The sequence below is a fragment of the Gobius niger genome, assembly GCF_951799975.1.
Source record: "Gobius niger genome assembly, chromosome: 9".
Lineage (NCBI taxonomy): Eukaryota > Metazoa > Chordata > Actinopteri > Gobiiformes > Gobiidae > Gobius > Gobius niger.
In genome coordinates this window covers 1440684-1454474 of record NC_136860.1, presented here as the reverse complement: position 1 = coordinate 1454474, position 13791 = coordinate 1440684, and the positions used below count along the sequence as shown (strand labels likewise).

Genomic DNA, 13791 nt, shown 5'->3' with positions numbered 1-13791 from the left:
CGAGATCTACTGTAAACACAGCACCTGGAGGACGAGATCTACCGTAAACACAGCACCAGGAGGACGAGATCTACTGTAAACACAGCACCTGGAGGACGAGATCTACTGTAAACACAGCACCTGGAGGACGAGATCTACTGTAAACACAGCACCTGGAGGACAACGAGATCTACTGTAAACACAGCACCTGGAGGACAACGAGATCTACTGTAAACACAGCACCTGGAGGACAAGATCTACTGTAAACACAGCACCTGGAGGACGAGATCTACTGTAAACACAGCACCTGGAGGACGAGATCTACTGTAAACACAGCACCTGGAGGACGAGATCTACTGTAAACACAGCACCTGGAGGACGAGATCTACTGTAAACACAGCACCTGGAGGACGAGATCTACTGTAAACACAGCACCTGGAGGACAACGAGATCTACTGTAAACACAGCACCTGGAGGACGAGATCTACCGTAAACACAGCACCTGGAGGACGAGATCTACTGTAAACACAGCACCTGGAGGACGAGATCTACCGTAAACACAGCACCAGGAGGACGAGATCTACTGTAAACACAGCACCTGGAGGACGAGATCTACTGTAAACACAGCACCTGGAGGACGAGATCTACTGTAAACACAGCACCTGGAGGACGAGATCTACTGTAAACACAGCACCTGGAGGACAACGAGATCTACTGTAAACACAGCACTTGGAGGACGAGATCTACTGTAAACACAGCACCTGGAGGACAACGAGATCTACTGTAAACACAGCACCTGGAGGACAACGAGATCTACTGTAAACACAGCACCTGGAGGACAACGAGATCTACTGTAAACACAGCACCTGGAGGACAAGATCTACTGTAAACACAGCACCTGGAGGACGAGATCTACCGTAAACACAGCACCTGGAGGACGAGATCTACTGTAAACACAGCACCTGGAGGACGAGATCTACTGTAAACACAGCACCTGGAGGACGAGATCTACCGTAAACACAGCACCTGGAGGACGAGATCTACTGTAAACACAGCACCTGGAGGACGAGATCTACTGTAAACACAGCACCTGGAGGACGAGATCTACTGTAAACACAGCACCTGGAGGACAACGAGATCTACTGTAAACACAGCACCTGGAGGACGAGATCTACTGTAAACACAGCACCTGGAGGACGAGATCTACTGTAAACATAGCACCTGGAGGACGAGATCTACCGTAAACACAGCACCTGGAGGACAACGAGATCTACTGTAAACACAGCACCTGGAGGACGAGATCTACTGTAAACACAGCACCTGGAGGACAACGAGATCTACTGTAAACACAGCACCTGGAGGACGAGATCTACTGTAAACACAGCACCTGGAGGACGAGATCTACTGTAAACACAGCACCTGGAGGACAACGAGATCTACTGTAAACACAGCACCTGGAGGACGAGATCTACTGTAAACACAGCACCTGGAGGACGAGATCTACCGTAAACACAGCACCTGGAGGACAAGATCTACTGTAAACACAGCACCTGGAGGACGAGATCTACTGTAAACACAGCACCTGGAGGACGAGATCTACTGTAAACACAGCACCTGGAGGACGAGATCTACTATAAACACAGCACCTGGAGGACGAGATCTACTGTAAACACAGCACCAGGAGGACGAGATCTACTGTAAACACAGCACCAGGAGGACGAGATCTACTGTAAACACAGCACCTGGAGGACGAGATCTACTGTAAACACAGCACCTGGAGGACGAGATCTACTGTAAACACAGCACCTGGAGGACGAGATCTACTGTAAACACAGCACCTGGAGGACGAGATCTACTGTAAACACAGCACCTGGAGGACGAGATCTACTGTAAACACAGCACCTGGAGGACAACGAGATCTACTGTAAACACAGCACCTGGAGGACGAGATCTACTCACCTGGACCATGGACAGGTGTGTGTTTCCATGGTTACTCACCTGGACCATGGACAGGTGTGTGTTTCCATGGTTACTCACCTGGACCATGGGCAGGTGTGTGTTTCCATGGTTACTCACCTGGACCATGGGCAGGTGTGTGTTTCCATGGTTACTCACCTGGACCACGGGCAGGTGCTCCTTGAACTCCTCCACGGTGGCCTTGACGCTGCTGGCCATGTGCAGCGCGGTGGGCACGTCTCCGAAGCCTTTCTCCAGTTTGTACAGAGTCCTCCAGTAGTTCCCCACGTCGCCCTCTACCTGCGAGACACGGAACAACGCTCCTGTGTCAGATGCCCTCCCACATCATGGAGAACATGGGCTCTGAATATGTGGTACCTTGTCGGGGTTGACGGCGGACATGGGCCCGTGCAGCCACTGCTCGTGATGTTCCAGGAAGTTGGAGGCCGTTTCGTAGAGTCTGAGGAACGGGGTGAGCTTGTCCTGGATCTTCTTCCTCTGAGGATACTGGGAGATGGGCCAGCCGAACGCCTCCTCCTCATGGTTAAACTCATCGATCTGCAACAAGGGAACAAACGCTCGGACCTCTGAACACCACAGTCCAGCTGACGATGTCCTTCAGCCGTACCTTCTCCAGAGCCACCTCCAGACGGCTGTGCAGAGACTGGGCCTTCTTCAGGTAATTACCCAGTTCATCCAAATCCCCAAACGTCACAAACTCTTCCACCTGAGCACCGTAACTGTCCAGCTCCTCCACGAAGCGCTCAACGCACATCTGTGAGAGAGAGAGCACATCTGTGTGAGAGAGAGCACATCTGTGAGAGAGAGAGAGAGAGAGAGAGAGCACATCTGTGAGAGAGAGAGAGAGAGAGAGAGAGAGAGAGAGAGAGAGAGAGCACATCTGTGAGAGAGAGAGCACATCTGTGTGAGAGAGAGCACATCTGTGAGAGAGAGAGAGAGAGAGAGAGAGAGCACATCTGTGAGAGAGAGAGAGAGAGAGAGAGAGAGAGAGAGAGAGAGAGAGAGCACATCTGTGAGAGAGAGAGCACATCTGTGTGAGAGAGAGCACATCTGTGAGAGAGAGAGAGAGAGAGAGAGAGAGCACATCTGTGAGAGAGAGAGAGAGAGAGAGAGAGAGCACATCTGTGAGAGAGAGAGCACATCTGTGAGAGAGAGAGAGAGAGAGAGAGAGAGAGAGAGAGAGAGCACATCTGTGAGAGAGAGAGCACATCTGTGAGAGAGAGAGGCGGGACTTAGTGTTAGAGCGAGACAGCTGAACGGCAACAGAAAGGAGAAAAAATCATTATCTATAGGCCAAAACAAAGCGTAAAATGACCTTCAGGGCGCTCTGGTACTGAGGGCGCTCTGGTACTCACCTTCAGGGCGCTCTGGCACTCACCTTCAGGGCGCTCTGGTACTGAGGGCGCTCTGGTACTGAGGGCGCTCTGGTACTGAGGGCGCTCTGGCACTCACCTTCAGGGCGCTCTGGCACTCACCTTCAGGGCGCTCTGGTACTGAGGGCGCTCTGGTACTCACCTTCAGGGCGCTCTGGTACTGAGGGCGCTCTGGTACTGAGGGCGCTCTGGTACTGAGGGCGCTCTGGCACTCACCTTCAGGGCGCTCTGGTACTGAGGGCGCTCTGGCACTCACCTTCAGGGCGCTCTGGTACTGAGGGCGCTCTGGTACTGAGGGCGCTCTGGCACTCACCTTCAGGGCGCTCTGGTACTGAGGGCGCTCTGGTACTGAGGGCGCTCTGGTACTCACCTTCAGGGCGCTCTGGTACTGAGGGCGCTCTGGTACTGAGGGCGCTCTGGTACTGAGGGCGCTCTGGTACTGAGGGCGCTCTGGCACTCACCTTCAGGGCGCTCTGGTACTGAGGGCGCTCTGGTACTGAGGGCGCTCTGGCACTCACCTTCAGGGCGCTCTGGTACTGAGGGCGCTCTGGTACTGAGGGCGCTCTGGTACTGAGGGCGCTCTGGCACTCACCTTCAGGGCGCTCTGGTACTGAGGGCGCTCTGGTACTGAGGGCGCTCTGGCACTCACCTTCAGGGCGCTCTGGTACTGAGGGCGCTCTGGTACTGAGGGCGCTCTGGCACTCACCTTCAGGGCGCTCTGGTACTGAGGGCGCTCTGGCACTCACCTTCAGGGCGCTCTGGTACTGCTTGCTCTTGTCGTTGCAGATCTGCCGGTGCTGCCTGAACACGGAGGGCATACGCTCCAGCCACTCCATGGTCTCCGCGTTCAGCCTCATGTCCAGAGGAGAGAGGCTCACCAAGTCCACCAGGAAACACAGCTGCGAGTTCGACTCCCTCAGCCTCTCACGGAGCTGCGGCATCTCCGTGGTCTCCACCGTCTTCACGTACGTCTGAGGACAAGAGGACAGACACAGAGCTGCTTCAGGACTCAACTTGGTGAGGGATGACGACTGCAAAACGAGGTCAACCCAGGGCTGAACACAGAGAGGACCGGCCAGTTTACTCACAGCCTCAAATCTCCAATCACAGACCACGTCACAACAGGAACCAAGCTAACCACTAATCAAATATTTTCTGAAATGAACTTATTTTTGTCCCGTTCCAAACATTGATGGACAGAGCTGATGTGTATACACATTTGTGTTGAATTCTCCTCTGCTTAAAACAGTTGCTAATGACTCCTTGTTCCTTAAAGGGGGGGTATTCTGCAAAATGGACTTTTTCCAGCTTTCCATCATGTTATTCTGTCACTCCCTCATTAAAAACATGGCTGAAGTGTTGCCTTGGCACATTCACGTATTTTTGAGTAATCTGTAAAAACTCTGATGGCGGCCATTTTAGGGATAGGTTTGCCTGAGTCCTCCTAGGAACGCCCCCACCTCCTGGAGACGCCTCCGAGCTTTGGTCACCAGCCGAGTAACCAACCACTGCTCCTCAGCAGAACCCCCTCCCCACTGATGCCACAGACAGCGTGTGGAGGGGGCGTGTCTAAAGGCTCAGAGGTTCTTAAAGAGACAGAGGCCTATTTCAAGACATTCACTACAGCCATTTTGAGAGAGACATTTTATACAAGGCAGTTATTCTAATTTACTGCATTTACAGACCAACAGAAGGTTTGTCATCATTGTAGTGTGATATAGACTGGTGCTATGGGACTGAAGAAAGCAGAAAACCCCCTCTTTAAGTTTTTAGATCGTTCACATTAGTCTCCACTCTTAAACCAATGCTTCGTATCACTAACTTCCTCGTTTACACAATGCACTACATATCGTTTGGGGTACATACTGCACGTGTTATATATCCAATCAGAGACAAGATTCTCTGATTAAACAGTAAATAGTTTCAACTTGTAAAGCGACAGACGGGTAAATTCAACTAGACATTTTTATACATAGTTGCCGACGTTTCGAGAATCCCCCACTTCTCTTCTTCCAGAGCCAGGGCTGCTGAGTCCCATCAGAAGGTAGATCAGGACGTGGTGACTCCAGCACAACCAGGCAAAATTAATTCCAACAAAAAATGATCTCAATCTTCCAGGTAGATACAACACAGAAGGCTAAATTCAGCTGAGCCTGATCGTTACCGACAGCTTTTGAAGGAGAGAATTGGATGATTCTGGAAACGTCAACAACTATGTATAAAAATGCTCAGTTGAATTTAGCCTTCTGTGATGCATCTACCTGGAAGACTGAGATACAGCTTTGTTTCCAGAGGAGAACAATGACCAGGACTGGTTGGTCACAGGTTTGTTTTACTGTGGGAACCTGAAGACAGCAAAGGGAGATCTGCAGTGTCGAAGTCCCACTCCCAACTTTTACCAGTATGTATGAGAACTCTATGAACCCTGTGATGTTGAAGAGGAAAGTCAGTTGTTTTCTGCATAGCGCTGCGCACCTTGAGCTCCATGAGGGCCTGCGTGTCCGGGGGAGTGCTCAGGGCCTTCTCTGCGATCTTCTCAAACTCCACAGACAGCCTGAGGACACACAGGACAGACGAGGTCGGCCTCTGGGGAACAGTTCACCCGGCGGGAGGATAAAGGCGTGTTCTTACTGTTTGTTGATGGTCTGGTGGTCCTGGAGCATCCTGGTCACCAGCTGCTGCTGCAGGCGCTGGGCTCTCTGGGTCAGAGCCTGGAGCAGTTTATGAGACTGGACCTCGAACATCCCCAGACGCTCCACCTGATTCAAAACACAGTGTTCTGTACTTTAATAAATGAAAGGCCTGAACGATACCAGTCCGGTGTCGAAACAAAGGTTTAGTTACTACAAGTATAGAAGTATCGAAAGCAGAAACCGAAAAGAAATATCAAATCTTTATACTCAAGTTTTCATGCTGTTGGTCATCAGAATTTAAAAGAAAAAAAAATGAAAAAAAGAGGAAAAAATTGGGGTAAATTTGGGAAACATTGGGGAAACATTTTGAAAAATGAATGCGTGCCTGACTCTGACCTTGTTGCTTGTGCCCTGGATCTGCTGGACCATCTGCTGGTAGTGCTCCACCTCCACCATGATCTCCTGGAAGCTGTGCGGCTCTGACAGGAAGTGGCTGACGTCGTCCTGCGCCTGCGTGCTCACTAACGCGGCGTATCTGTCGAACTTTCTCAGGTACTCCTGGGGTTTGAGGCTCTCCTCACGGATCACTCTGATGATCTGCTCTCGATGGGCCTCCAGGATCTCAGGGAGAACGATGGGCTTCAGAGTGCTGCTGCCAGAAGGGGGCGCCGGCTGACAGACAGAACAGTACAGTAAGATACTTCAAGATGTGCGAATAATCATTGGACTGAACCTGATGTGAGAACTTTTGGTTGTCTTTATGAGGAAGTAATGAAACCATAGTTCATATGAGCTGAAGAGAGGACTTTGAACTTGGGAAAAGTTTTGGTTCCATGTGGACTAGCCTCAGGAATTAGACAGTAACCATCTAAGTTTATTCCTCATAACAGTAGAATGACAGTAAACATTTCCACAGTTCTGAACCCCGCTATGAAGGCCCCTCTCTTACGCAGTTGGTGTAGAGCTTGGTCTCCACGCGGGGCACCACGGCCGCCGCCCGCAGCATCAGTTCCAGGACGTTCAGCAGAGCCTCGGTGAAAGCGTCGAACTCGGGGTCGAACTGGATCTGCCCGTCCGCCAAAACCAGGTGTAGGACCAGACCGGGGTGCTCGAAGGCTCGCACCGACGGCTGCAGCGGAAAACACGCGATTACTATGATTACTCTCACACTACTACTGCGCTTTTTTACATCACAGCACCCGTGTTCCTTACCGGGTGCTGTGTGATCATCTGTGTGTTCCTTACCGGGTGCTGTGTGATCATCTGTGTGTTCCTTACCGGGTGCTGTGTGATCATCTGCGTGTTCCTTACCAGGTGCTGTGTGATCATCTGTGTGTTCCTTACCAGGTGCTGTGTGATCATCTGTGTGTTCCTTACCGGGTGCTGTGTGATCATCTGCGTGTTCCTTACCAGGTGCTGTGTGATCATCTGTGTGTTCCTTACCAGGTGCTGTGTGATCATCTGTGTGTTCCTTACCGGGTGCTGTGTGATCATCTGCGTGTTCCTTACCGGGTGCTGTGTGATCATCTACATGTTCCTAACAGGTGCTGTGTGATCATCTGTATGTTCCTTACCAGGTGCTGTGTGATCATCTGCGTGTTCCTAACAGGTGCTGTGTGATCATCTGCGTGTTCCTAACAGGTGCTGTGTGATCATCTGCGTGTTCCTAACAGGTGCTGTGTGATCATCTGCGTGTTCCTAACAGGTGCTGTGTGATCATCTGCATGTTCCTTACCAGGTGCTGTGTGATCATCTGTGTGTTCCTAACAGGTGCTGTGTGATCATCTGCATGTTCCTTACCAGGTGCTGTGTGATCATCTGTGTGTTCCTTACCAGGTGCTGTGTGATCATCTGTATGTTCCTTACCGGGTGCTGTGTGATCATCTGCATGTTCCTAACAGGTGCTGTGTGATCATCTGTGTGTTCCTTACCAGGTGCTGTGTGATCATCTGTGTGTTCCTTACCGGGTGCTGTGTGATCATCTGCGTGTTCCTTACCGGGTGCTGTGTGATCATCTGCATGTTCCTAACAGGTGCTGTGTGATCATCTGTGTGTTCCTTACCAGGTGCTGTGTGATCATCTGTGTGTTCCTTACCAGGTGCTGTGTGATCATCTGCATGTTCCTTACCAGGTGCTGTGTGATCATCTGCATGTTCCTAACAGGTGCTGTGTGATCATCTGCATGTTCCTAACAGGTGCTGTGTGATCATCTGCATGTTCCTTACTAGGTGCTGTGTGATCATCTGCGTGTTCCTTACCAGGTGCTGTGTGATCATCTGCATGTTCCTTACTAGGTGCTGTGTGATCATCTGCGTGTTCCTTACCGGGTGCTGTGTGATCATCTGTGTGTTCCTAACAGGTGCTGTGTGATCATCTGCATGTTCCTTACCAGGTGCTGTGTGATCATCTGCATGTTCCTAACAGGTGCTGTGTGATCATCTGTGTGTTCCTTACCAGGTGCTGTGTGATCATCTGCGTGTTCCTAACAGGTGCTGTGTGATCATCTGCGTGTTCCTTACCAGGTGCTGTGTGATCATCTGTATGTTCCTTACCAGGTGCTGTGTGATCATCTGTGTGTTCCTTACCAGGTGCTGTGTGATCATCTGTGTGTTCCTTACCAGGTGCTGTGTGATCATCTGTATGTTCCTAACAGGTGCTGTGTGATCATCTGCATGTTCCTTACCAGGTGCTGTGTGATCATCTGTATGTTCCTAACAGGTGCTGTGTGATCATCTGCGTGTTCCTTACCAGGTGCTGTGTGATCATCTGCGTGTTCCTTACCAGGTGCTGTGTGATCATCTGCATGTTCCTAACAGGTGCTGTGTGATCATCTGTGTGTTCCTTACCAGGTGCTGTGTGATCATCTGTGTGTTCCTTACCAGGTGCTGTGTGATCATCTGCGTGTTCCTTACCGGGTGCTGTGTGATCATCTGCGTGTTCCTACCAGGTGCTGTGTGATCATCTGCATGTTCCTTACCGGGTGCTGTGTGATCATCTGCGTGTTCCTTACCGGGTGCTGTGTGATCATCTGCGTGTTCCTTACCGGGTGCTGTGTGATCATCTGTATGTTCCTTACCGGGTGCTGTGTGATCATCTGCGTGTTCCTTACCAGGTGCTGTGTGATCATCTGTATGTTCCTTACCAGGTGCTGTGTGATCATCTGTGTGTTCCTTACCAGGTGCTGTGTGATCATCTGTGTGTTCCTTACCGGGTGCTGTGTGATCATCTGTATGTTCCTTACCAGGTGCTGTGTGATCATCTGTGTGTTCCTTACCAGGTGCTGTGTGATCATCTGTGTGTTCCTTACCAGGTGCTGTGTGATCATCTGTATGTTCCTTACCAGGTGCTGTGTGATCATCTGTGTGTTCCTTACCAGGTGCTGTGTGATCATCTGCGTGTTCCTTACCAGGTGCTGTGTGATCATCTGTGTGTTCCTTACCAGGTGCTGTGTGATCATCTGTGTGTTCCTTACCGGGTGCTGTGTGATCATCTGTGTGTTCCTTACCGGGTGCTGTGTGATCATCTGTGTGTTCCTTACCGGGTGCTGTGTGATCATCTGTGTGTTCCTTACCGGGTGCTGTGTGATCATCTGTGTGTTCCTTACCGGGTGCTGTGTGATCATCTGTGTGTTCCTAACAGGTGCTGTGTGATCATCTGTGTGTTCCTTACCAGGTGCTGTGTGATCATCTGCATGTTCCTTACCAGGTGCTGTGTGATCATCTGCGTGTTCCTTACCAGGTGCTGTGTGATCATCTGCATGTTCCTTACCAGGTGCTGTGTGATCATCTGCATGTTCCTAACAGGTGCTGTGTGATCATCTGCATGTTCCTAACAGGTGCTGTGTGATCATCTGCATGTTCCTTACTAGGTGCTGTGTGATCATCTGCATGTTCCTTACCAGGTGCTGTGTGATCATCTGCATGTTCCTTACTAGGTGCTGTGTGATCATCTGCGTGTTCCTTACCAGGTGCTGTGTGATCATCTGCGTGTTCCTTACCAGGTGCTGTGTGATCATCTGCATGTTCCTTACCAGGTGCTGTGTGATCATCTGCATGTTCCTTACCAGGTGCTGTGTGATCATCTGCATGTTCCTTACCAGGTGCTGTGTGATCATCTGTGTGTTCCTAACAGGTGCTGTGTGATCATCTGCATGTTCCTTACCGGGTGCTGTGTGATCATCTGCATGTTCCTAACAGGTGCTGTGTGATCACCTGTGTGTTCCTTACCAGGTGCTGTGTGATCATCTGCGTGTTCCTAACAGGTGCTGTGTGATCATCTGCGTGTTCCTTACCAGGTGCTGTGTGATCATCTGTATGTTCCTTACCAGGTGCTGTGTGATCATCTGTGTGTTCCTTACCAGGTGCTGTGTGATCATCTGCGTGTTCCTTACCAGGTGCTGTGTGATCATCTGTATGTTCCTTACCAGGTGCTGTGTGATCATCTGTGTGTTCCTTACCAGGTGCTGTGTGATCATCTGTGTGTTCCTTACCAGGTGCTGTGTGATCATCTGTATGTTCCTAACAGGTGCTGTGTGATCATCTGCATGTTCCTTACCAGGTGCTGTGTGATCATCTGTATGTTCCTAACAGGTGCTGTGTGATCATCTGCGTGTTCCTTACCAGGTGCTGTGTGATCATCTGCGTGTTCCTTACCAGGTGCTGTGTGATCATCTGCATGTTCCTAACAGGTGCTGTGTGATCATCTGTGTGTTCCTTACCAGGTGCTGTGTGATCATCTGCGTGTTCCTTACCAGGTGCTGTGTGATCATCTGCATGTTCCTAACAGGTGCTGTGTGATCATCTGTGTGTTCCTTACCAGGTGCTGTGTGATCATCTGCATGTTCCTAACAGGTGCTGTGTGATCATCTGTGTGTTCCTTACCGGGTGCTGTGTGATCATCTGCATGTTCCTAACAGGTGCTGTGTGATCATCTGTGTGTTCCTTACCGGGTGCTGTGTGATCATCTGCATGTTCCTAACAGGTGCTGTGTGATCATCTGTGTGTTCCTTACCAGGTGCTGTGTGATCATCTGTGTGTTCCTTACCAGGTGCTGTGTGATCATCTGCGTGTTCCTTACCGGGTGCTGTGTGATCATCTGCGTGTTCCTTACCAGGTGCTGTGTGATCATCTGCGTGTTCCTTACCGGGTGCTGTGTGATCATCTGCGTGTTCCTACCAGGTGCTGTGTGATCATCTGCATGTTCCTTACCGGGTGCTGTGTGATCATCTGCGTGTTCCTTACCAGGTGCTGTGTGATCATCTGCATGTTCCTTACCAGGTGCTGTGTGATCATCTACATGTTCCTTACCGGGTGCTGTATGATCATCTGTGTGTTCCTTACCAGGTGCTGTGTGATCATCTGTGTGTTCCTTACCGGGTGCTGTGTGATCATCTGTGTGTTCCTTACCGGGTGCTGTGTGATCATCTGTGTGTTCCTTACCGGGTGCTGTGTGATCATCTACATGTTCCTTACCAGGTGCTGTGTGATCATCTACATGTTCCTAACAGGTGCTGTGTGATCATCTGCGTGTTCCTTACCGGGTGCTGTGTGATCATCTGTGTGCTCCTTACCAGGTGCTGTGTGATCATCTGTGTGTTCCTTACCAGGTGCTGTGTGATCATCTGCGTGTTCCTTACCGGGTGATGTGTGATCATCTGTATGTTCCTTACCAGGTGCTGTGTGATCATCTGTATGTTCCTTACCAGGTGCTGTGTGATCATCTGTGTGTTCCTAACAGGTGCTGTGTGATCATCTGTGTGTTCCTTACCAGGTGCTGTGTGATCATCTGCATGTTCCTAACCAGGTGCTGTGTGATCATCTGTGTGTTCCTTACCGGGTGCTGTGTGATCATCTGTGTGTTCCTTACCAGGTGCTGTGTGATCATCTGCATGTTCCTTACCAGGTGCTGTGTGATCATCTGTGTGTTCCTAACAGGTGCTGTGTGATCATCTGTGTGTTCCTTACCAGGAGCTGTGTGATCATCTGCATGTTCCTAACCAGGTGCTGTGTGATCATCTGTGTGTTCCTTACCAGGTGCTGTGTGATCATCTGTGTGTTCCTTACCGGGTGCTGTGTGATCATCTGTGTGTTCCTTACCGGGTGCTGTGTGATCATCTGTGTGTTCCTAACAGGTGCTGTGTGATCATCTGTGTGTTCCTTACCAGGTGCTGTGTGATCATCTGTGTGTTCCTTACCGGGTGCTGTGTGATCATCTGCATGTAGTCGTCCATGGACAGGAGCAGCAGCTCCTGCAGCTGTCGGGTCATGAGCGCTGCAGCACAGTTAAAGAAGGATCTGAACCGGGACGAGCCGCTGTTGGTGGGGACCTGCTTCTTCTTGGCTCGTCTGAAGAAGATGGACTGAACTTCACACAGCCACCTGCGACACAGGAGCTCCGTGAATCCTCTGCTCTCACTCTCACTAAGCAGGAGGTCTTCAGCACAAAGGGAAGACTCGCACTCACGTTTTGAGCAGGTCTGTGGTGAACTGGTCCATGTGGCGATGGACCATTTGGTTAAACTCCTGCAGCTCCATGGACTCTTTCCTGCTGTGGAACTCACTCACGACGACCAGGCGGCGAGAGTTCAGCCTGAGGGAGGAGACGAGGACGGAGAGACTGCTGGTTAAAATACAAATGTAAAAACCCTCCCCTTGATGACATGATCACATGATGGACCCCACGCTCATGTCTCCGCTGAAGCCGACCCTCCGTTTGTCTGGACTCACCGGACGCCGCGGCCCAGCCACAGCCCCATCATGTCGGTCATGGTGGGGTTGAAGCAGTGGAGCGTCTGCCCGAGGCGGCTCCTGTTGTGGAGGAAGGACTTGTGCCACGGCTTTGGGAGGACGGCGATCCTGGTGACGGGAGTGAACCATGTGACCTGCAGTGAAGTAACTGTACTCTCAGTAAAGTACTAATACTCACTCCTGTCGGTGGGAGGGCGGGGCTGGGGCTGTCTCACTGTCCGCCTCCTTCGGGCCTCGCAAAACATAGTTCACTGCAAACACGCACAAAGAACTACAGCTCTCAGTCGTACAGGGGTTTCCCATCGGAGGCAAAGGTTCCTGATCCGTCAGCTGGACTTGGTGGTTTCAGAGTTGGACATTTTTGTGAGTGGTGTGGACTCAAAACAACAAACATTTGATCTTTGCATTATTTATCGTAGACTTTGTTTGAACTGCACAGATGTTTGGTGAGGACTTGTTTTCAAACTGCAAAGACACTAAGATCGTGCTCTCATCGTAACTGGTCCTTTAAGGCGAGACGCTGCCGGTGAACAGAGTGAAAAACTAAAGATTTGCTCAGAGGGATTTTGGATCTGGTTGAGTTTTGAAAAAGGAAATGACCATATTTGGACAACAGGATTACAGCGTCATCTCGGTCACAGCCTTTTGTGCTACACGTGGATACCAAGCACAGATGCAGCCAAGCTTTATATGCATGAAATGATATTTTCACATCTCACATATTGCATCACATGTCATGTTGGAGTCATTTCCTGGATAAATCTCTGGCCCAAACATCACAGAATAAACACTAGAAAGAGAGTTTGGGCTGTTTAAAACAGAGACGTTAAGGATAAAACTAGCTAGAAATATCAACGTTGACCACTGTGTATAAAGATGATGTTTCCGTTTGCAGCGTCTCGTGTGTTTTTAAATGAACAGCATGTTTTCGTCTGTAATCTAAGAGTTTGTACCGATGGCTTTGGTGACTCCGACGGTGTACTCCTCGCGGACCTCGCTCTGGAGCAGGTTCAGAGAAGACTCCAGTTTGTGTAGACGACTCGGGATCTGCCTCATGATGTTCTTCATCATGTGCTCCTCCAT

At 50.4% G+C, this 13791-nt stretch overlaps 1 protein-coding gene across 1 annotated transcript in view; it reads right to left on the bottom strand.

Moving 5' to 3' along the window:
* Nucleotides 1-12728, bottom strand: part of dnah7 (dynein, axonemal, heavy chain 7) — a gene marked incomplete at its 5' end in the record, with an annotated part of 144708 nt that extends 131980 nt beyond the window's left edge. The window contains 11 exons of the mRNA XM_079563737.1: nt 2095-2235; nt 2314-2493; nt 2564-2710; nt 4076-4300; nt 5805-5883; nt 5961-6088; nt 6359-6634; nt 6912-7091; nt 12156-12339; nt 12425-12550; nt 12688-12728. Coding sequence (XP_079419863.1) covers nt 2095-2235; nt 2314-2493; nt 2564-2710; nt 4076-4300; nt 5805-5883; nt 5961-6088; nt 6359-6634; nt 6912-7091; nt 12156-12339; nt 12425-12550; nt 12688-12728 — 1707 coding nt within the window. The remainder of the gene's footprint in view (nt 1-2094; nt 2236-2313; nt 2494-2563; nt 2711-4075; nt 4301-5804; nt 5884-5960; nt 6089-6358; nt 6635-6911; nt 7092-12155; nt 12340-12424; nt 12551-12687) is intronic.
* Nucleotides 12729-13791: the final 1063 nt, after the last annotated feature.